General features: G+C 39.0%; 1 protein-coding gene across 1 annotated transcript; it reads left to right on the top strand.

Moving 5' to 3' along the window:
• Positions 1-1178: 1178 nt before the first annotated feature.
• On the top strand, positions 1179-7847 carry LOC124871929 (FAST kinase domain-containing protein 5, mitochondrial). Its single transcript, XM_047371561.1, has 2 exons — positions 1179-1311; positions 3852-7847. The coding sequence occupies exon 2, from the start codon at positions 3864-3866 to the stop codon at positions 6288-6290; it is 2427 nt and encodes an 808-aa protein (XP_047227517.1). The 5' UTR covers positions 1179-1311; positions 3852-3863; the 3' UTR covers positions 6291-7847.
• The last annotated feature ends 281 nt before the right edge of the window (positions 7848-8128 follow it).

Raw genomic sequence — 8128 nt, 5'->3', positions numbered from 1 at the left:
ATAATAAAAATAATAATAACAAAAATGAAAGACGCTCCAATAACCTGTTTGCATAACTGTATACACCTTTAGACATATACTTGTTATTTGAATGTGATTTGATTCAATTTGAACATTTAGTCTTCTTGTGTATACTATACTATACTATACTATACTATACTATACTATACTATACTATAGCTAACAACAATTAATGTGAGTCCCATTAACTTGAAATGAATATCAGGATTTTCCTGACATTTGCATATTTGCATCATTTAACCAACATCTCAGTTTGCAAAGTGTGTCAAAATAATCTTATTGTGCAAAGATTTCAGTCAGAAGAAGTATACTAAATAAACTACACACACAATCTACAGTGAAAGGCATCGCTATTAGCGCAAAAATACGTAGCACCAGTAAGATTACATATACTTGATGTTCCAGTTAGTTTACACCAAAACCTTCAAGGTTTTAGCCTTTCAGTATGTCCAAATAAACAAAAACTAACTTCACCAGAAGAAAAGTAAGGTTTTGAAATGGCCAAACAAAATCTGACGGAACATTTGAAGTGTCTTCTGAAGAGGGCTAAGGACAAGAGATGTCCTGATAGTCTGATAGATTACTTTTGCATGCAAGAGTGGGCTGGTATTGATAATTAAAGATGTGATATGCTGATAAATAACTACGAATGAAGGCTAAATGCTGCTTTTAATTAAAAATGTGCAATATATGGTGAATTTAACTTTATATATATTGATGAAAGCAATTTAGACAACATTCAGTCTTGTATTATAAAAAGCAAATTAAAGATACATTAAAAATAAAAATGTTCTCCAGAAATAGTTCATGATTAAAATTAAATAGGTTTTCACAGCATTCAAGTTCTAAAAAATTGTTTTAAAAATTACAAATTCAGGATCAGTATTTCTGAAATCGGATTTCTGTTTCCTGCTGTTTGAGCCTAACCGGTTGCCATAGGTCAAACGCTGTTCAGTTGATGAAGCTGTCCCTGTCCCCGGAAGTGTTTCTCTTTCACAATACAATAACATCAACCCACAAAGCAGTTCAACAGAATTTATTAAACTTTTATCAATACATTCAGCCTATTAATATTTAACAAGATAACAAATTAACAGACAAATATATAGTCAAAAAATATTATAAATACCCGTCGTCTTGTCTGCAACAACGTGTCATTCTTTTGTTTTGAAAATTAGATCATCTTGTTTCCGGGGTGATTGAAACACCTCTGAAACGTTAAATGTGTTTTCTGTGCACGTTTCCATGAGGTTGAATGGCGTCTCTCAGACTTGGGTTGAAGGATAGAAGGTGAGTTTAAAAAAAGCAAAAAAACCTTATCATAAAATGAGACCTTTCAAATAATGTAGAAGCTTATCGTGTCGACACAAAGCAGCTGAGTTAAAACAGAGACGCAACACGGACTTTGGGCAATGTCCCATTTCTATGTAGCAATATGTTTAGTGATTAACAGAGAACTTTACTCTAAAAGACCAACCAGCACGTACGTGCATTTATTTGGGTTAGTATATATTTTTACACAATACGTTTGTCAAATAGGGCTGCACGCTGGTAGCACTGTTGCCTTGCAGCAAGAAGGTCCTGGGTTCGATTCCCGGCCGGGGGTCTTTCTGCATGGAGTTTGCATGTTCTCCCCATGCGTGGGTTCTCACCGGGTACTCCGGCTTCCTCCCACAGTCCAAAGACATGCCTATTAGGTTAATTGGTCTCTCTTAGGTGTATAAATGAGTGTGTATGGTTGTCTGTGTGTTGCCCTGTGATGGACTGGTGATCTGTCCAGGGTGAACCCCGCCTCTCGCCCACAGACTGCTGGAGATAGGCACCAGCTTCCCCGCGACCCACTATGGAATAAGCGGTAGAAAATGACTGACTGACGTTTGTCAAACAAGGCTTTTGCCTACAGTTAAAATTAAGCGCTTTTTTTCACTGGCATTATTTTCGATTGCAGAGTGGGCAAGTAGTCATTTATAGATTAAATAAAATAAGAGCCTTGATAACATTTTGTAAAAATAAAAGGATTATGTATGACATCGCCTGAGTCTGTAATTTAGTGTTTTATCAAATATTTATGTATTGTGCTTTAAAAGTGACTTAAGGAAATGTTTTTTTTTTTTTTATCACATAAATATTGTGGTTCTCAGACTGGATGTTTACTGGTCATTTGTAGCTTGTTCTGCATCAATATACACTGTCCTGTAGAAGTATTCTTATGCTTTGACTTTTTACATTTTCTTACTTGGCAGTGATGAGCCTTAATGTTTAGTTGGGATTTTTTGTGATAGATCAACACAAAGTATTTCCTAATTATAAAGTGCAAGAAAAATAATTAGTAGAATGCTTTGTGAATAAAAAATTAGGAAAATGTGGTGTGCATTTGTATTCAGAATCAGTATTTTGTTGAACCACTGTTTACTTCAGTTGCAGCTTCAGCTCTCTTGGAATATGTCTTCATCAGATTTGCACATTTAGAGACTGAATTCTTTGCAAAATGGCTCAAGCTTAGCCAGACACGTTCGATAGCATATGTGAAAAACAAAATTTCAAGTCTTGTCTCAGATTTTAAATTGGATTTAGGTCTGGACTTTGACTGGACCATTCTAATCAACGACTGTGGTTTGATCTAAACCAGTCTATTGTACTTCTGGCTGTAGGTTTTGGCTTATGCTCCTGCTGGAAGATGAACCTTTGTCACAGTTTTAAGTGTTTTACAGATTTCCTTCCACTATTTTCCTTTCATTTGCTCCGTCAGTCTTAGCATCAACTATGAGCAGTTTCCCTGTCCCTGCTGAAGTAATGCATCCCCACAGCTGTCACCACAACATTTCACTGTGAGGATTGTGTTTTCAGAATGATGTGCAGGGTTAGTTTTCCACTACACAGAGCGTTGTTATATGAACTTATATGAAGTGCATATGTCCATGATTCCACCTGTTTGCTCTAAACTAGTCCAAATATCTCTTTCTTTCAACAATTGCTGTTTTGTTTTTTTTGCCAGAATGTTAAACTGCTCAACTAATAATTGCCATAATGATTGATTCCACCCGAGCTGCAGATGTCTGCGGCTCCTCCAGACTTGCTGTCTGAGCTGCTGTATGAACGCTCTCTTTGCCTGCTAAATATTGCTGTTTTTCTGACACTTCTCTTTTATTTTATCACAATGTCTAGACTTCTCTTTATGAGCTTTATATTTCAGCAACTAAAAATATACTTAAGGTCAAGGCTAGGACAGGGAAAAAGTTGTTTATCAGATCAAGAATATTCATGTGTGGGACTGAAAATAACATTCAACCAAATATTGCATCCAAGCACTCATTTGCAATTGTGATATTACAAACATTAATTACGAGGTGATGTAAACTACTTTTTTTTATCGAACAGCTGTTACTTTACTACAGGTTAGAGCTGGAATCTATTTGCCAATTAGGTGACTTCTGAAAGTGATTTTTTGCACAGTTTTAATTTTATTTAGGGGCATCAGAGTAAAATTGACTGAATACAAATGCACTTCACAACTGTTTTGTCAGATTTTGGTTTGTTAAACAAAAAATATATATAATCTGTCTTAGATTTCACAATCATGTACCACTTTATGTTGGTCTATGACAGGAAATTCCAATAAAATGTATCGAAAATTGTGGTTGTTGCATAACAAAATTTAAGAAAGTTCAAGAGGCACAAATACCTTTGCAAGGCACTGTAATCCACATTAGTTTGAATGAACTAAGTTGCTCATATTGTGCTTAGAAAATGATGTAAGGCCAATTTCTATTCTTGTTTGCCATTATACTCTCAAGCCGACTCAGCATTTTCATTTGTTTAAATCATTTCAGCGTGGCGCACTGATGGCAACCCGTGTGCTGTGCCGACGGGTTCGCTTCCTCCCTGGCTGGAGAAAACGTTTCACCCAAGCTCAGCTCATTCACACCAAACCAAAGGAAGAAATAACCGATGAGGAGGAAAACAAGAAAGTGTTGGAACACCAGGACGCTTCATTCCGAGGCGAATACAGACTGCATTACAATCCTTTGTCATATCATCACGTTACGAGGAACTCTGCTAATTCTCACAGTCAGACGGATAATTATGAAGAGGAGCAATGTTTCAGTGCTCAAGCACCCTCCTGTTGGCAGCAGAGCAATCGCTACAGCGTGAGTTGCTCGCGACACCTCTCGAGCTCCAAAAACACACTACTTGATTTAGCTTTTAACAAGGCTTCTGAAACTGAGGCACCATCTGCACTGTCCTACAACAGGAAGCAAGTACCACCAGATGTTAAAGTTGACACACGAGCTTTCCTTAAATGCAGACCAGAGTACACTTCTCTGTCCCTCAACCTCACCCAGCGACCTCACCCAATAGAATGGGTAGACGTATTGCCACTACTTCAAAAAGTGTCTGTTTTAAAGGGCAGGATGAAGCCGTCTGATGTGTCACAGTTTCTTGTGGAGCTCAGCAAGTTGCAACCAGACAAGATGCCTTTGCTGTTAAGTGACCAGCGCTTTATCATGCTTCTCCAATATTCTGTGGAGCACCTCCGCATCTTCTCTGAGGTACAGCTGCTGGAGGTGTTGCAGTCATTTGTGTGGTTGGAGATTCCTGCGTCCCACACTGTGCTCGATGTGTTTGAAGCCGAACTGAGACGCCAGGCCAACCAGCTGACCTTACATCAGTTGTTATTAGCTGCTGACTTGTGGCGCTGTATTGGGAGGCAGGTGCCACAGTACTTGCAGTGCCTCTATGACTCAGTTCACCTTCATGTGGGACAGGTAGGAGCCCCTGAGCTGGTGCAATTGCTTTATATAATTGGCGAAGGTAGGCACTGTCCAAAAGACTTGATCCGTCCTGTAGAGCAACTTCTTATGCGTCATTTATCACAACTGCATCCTGAGGAGGTCGGCACTGTATGTCTGGGACTCTTTAAATCCCAAACTTCACTTTCAGAGGGTGCAGTTACTCGTATTGTTGATAGGGCACTCTCTTTTGTGACTGAGATGGGTGACTTTGCAATGGTCAATGTGCTGAAATACCTGCGTTTCAGTTATCTTTATCACAGGACGTGGCTGGAAGCCATGGCACAGGAAGTTCCTCGACGGACCCACCGGATGGGAGTCCAGGGCCTAATGCATGTGACTTTAACTTGTTCAGCTCTTCATTACCGCAACGACAGCATCCTGACTTCTGTTGCAGAGAGCATTCCCTCTCTAGTTCCGCATTGCAGGAGTAAAGACTCAAGCAAACTCCTGTGGGCCTTTGGCACCTTAGGATTTCTTCCCATTCAGAGTCCGGGTTTCTATCCAAGCCTGATAGATGCCCTGAGGAAGAGGAAAGCAGAGTTCCAGCGATACCCTGAACACCTTCTGACTGGCCTTCTAGGTTTGGCTTTTGTCTCTCAGTTCCCAGAGGACCTTGTTACATTAGCTCTAAGCCCTGAGTTTGTCTACTTATCATTGAGGAACTCTCAGCTGGAGCTGAAAAAAGACATGTTCACCTTGGATGGAGCTGTGGCTCTGGAACTGCCTCAGTGGAAAGGCCCACGGTTGAGTGGCGAACTCAGGGAAGAGGTGGCGGAAATGCTGTGGAAGTTCGCGCAGTCGGACGTTTGCCTGAAACCAGAGGTTTTGGAGGCAGAATCAGCTCTTCAGGATCTTCTCGGGGGAGACAAGTTTGTATGTAAGAGAATGATCCTACCCCACACTCGCTCCATCGACCTCGAAGTGCATCTAGACTCCAACGGACAGCCTGTACCTGTGAACCTACTGTGTCCAAAGCAGAGTGCCACCATGATTCCTTCTCCCCAAAGCTTGGAGAAAATAAACTCGGGAATACCTATAACCGACAAACTTTTAGCACAGTTAATAAAAGGCAAAAACACCACAGATTCCTTAGCTTCCTCTGTTAAAGTTACACCCACACCATGCCAAAGGCTACCACCTGACGAAGGTGGGAGACTTTTTGATTCAGTTCTAGATTTGACCAATGACATGATAGAAACTCTCACCAAACCCAGCCGAAGAGACTCCACTCACCAGGACTCTGCTTGCCAAGGCTTCAAAGGCCCGATCAAAATCGCAGTCCAGATCTCCAGCAGGAACCACTACTGCGCACAGTCACAGCAGCTGCTGGGCCTTCATGCCATGAAGAGACGACACTTGAAGATAGCAGGATACAGGGTGGTAGAGCTGAGCCATCAGGAGTGGTCGTCAATGCTGAGGAAAAGCAGGGCAGCGAAGCTGGCATATCTGCACTGCAAAATCTATGACAACCTGTAGGGATTCCAAGACCTCATGAAAAATTACATTGAACAGTATTGCAAAAATATTCAATCCCCCGTTGCACCCTGAAATCTTGATTATGTGCAAAGTACAGAAACATCTACTAGGTAGATATTTTAACTCAGCATTTGTTTGGTATGTGCAATGGATCTCCAAACTGCATGCACCACTCTTAGAGACCATATAAAACAAGACCATAAAAACGTTTTTTCACTTTTTAATGTGACATCAATCCTGTACAATAAATTACAAAAAACGATTAGGGAAAACGTGTAAAAAAATAAAAGGGCTACGATAACATGGTTTCATAATTATACATACAATGAAGGTAATAGTTTGTTAATGCACATTATAGTTCAAAAGCAGCATTTATTCTTTTTTAGTAGCAGCCTCTTGCAAAAGTTCTTCAAATCTATCAGATTTTGTCCACATCCCTCTTCATATTTTCTGTCAGATCTGCTCTTTTGTTGATTGTTTGCTTGGACTCTGCTGAAAAAAAGAATCCATGTTCATCTTGGTCTTGCAGGTAGACAGCTGAAGGTTTTGGATAAAAACTAGTTAGTATTTGGCGCTTTCTGTAATTTTCTTCACCCAAACCACAGTTTCCTCTGGAGGAAAGTAACCCTAGATCAAAAGTTTGTACAGTTTGTAATTGTACCCCAAAAATCTGTTTGGTTTCATTAGACCAAATTCGTTTAGATTATTTTATCCAGGCCTGGATATTTTCTTTGGGAAGAAAAGGCATCTGTTTTGAAACCCTACTTCGTAGTCCAGACATACATATTTAAAACATAGCCAGTGGCCTTTGGAAATTCCTGCAGCTTCTTTATCGTTGGTGCCAAGCTCTTTGCAGTTTCGCAGACCAGTATCTGTAATGTTGTTTTAATAATGCATTTAATTTCAAAGCGACTTATAGGTCACTCAAGGACACTGTACAAGAAAAGACACAAAATGGAACAACAGTTAGAAATATTTGTCTGTTAAACAGTCAAACAATTTGGCACTTTTCGAGAAGAGGCAGATTTTTGTGATCTCTCTTTTGTTACACAAGTACTAATTGTTCTCACTGTTACTGCTATGGATTTTGTTTAGTATCTTTCTCCTGACTGATGCCTTTGTTCAATTAGATGATTTTCAGGCTCCACAATTTCTCTTTAAGCTATAAAAGACACATTAAGTACATTTCAGGAATATCTGTAGGGAAACTTGAACTTTATTTTTAGTTGATTATATTTACTTGATGTTAGGTGTGAATTCAAGAAACGAAATGCTAAAATTGAACCAAAAGGTGCTGGTCAAGGTTGTGCACATTGATGCAACACGTTTTGTTTTTTTTCAGTTGAATTGTACAGAACAAATGTCACACTAATGGTGAAAAAATGTTTCAAAATAATTTATAATGGTGACATTTTTTACACAACAAAGATCTGACAGTTTGATGAGGTGTGTATACTTCTGAGATCCACTGTATGCTTTGGATAATGTTTCTTTGTGGTTTCAAATGCGCATTCATGTTTGTGAAACAATGCAAATTAAATATTATTGAACACCCTTTCCCTGTCTGTACTGTGGTTGCCAACATTTCAGGGGGTCTCACTAAACAGAATTTATAGTATTTCTTTTATTTTTTAGCAGTTTTAGAATCAAATGCATTTTTTGCAAATGTTTTATGGCTGCGATGACTTCCAAGTTTATATGATGTTATTTTCATCTTCAGAAATAAAAATTGTTTTTTAAAAAGGTTGAAATGGAATTTTACAAGTTTTTAAAAGCTGATGCAGCAATATTTAGATTTATATGTTTATCTTAAAGTACATGGGGGAAAAGGTCATTGA

This window comes from Girardinichthys multiradiatus, chromosome 7 (assembly GCF_021462225.1).
Source record: "Girardinichthys multiradiatus isolate DD_20200921_A chromosome 7, DD_fGirMul_XY1, whole genome shotgun sequence".
Lineage (NCBI taxonomy): Eukaryota > Metazoa > Chordata > Actinopteri > Cyprinodontiformes > Goodeidae > Girardinichthys > Girardinichthys multiradiatus.
The sequence above is the reverse complement of the archived record's forward strand: the minus strand, read 5'-3'. Positions and strand labels throughout refer to the sequence as shown.

What these genes read in the sequence shown, in the direction of transcription:
- LOC124871929 (XM_047371561.1), top strand. Translation starts at nt 3,864, where the DNA reads ATGGCAACCCGTGTGCTGTGCCGACGGGTTCGCTTCCTCCCTGGCTGG.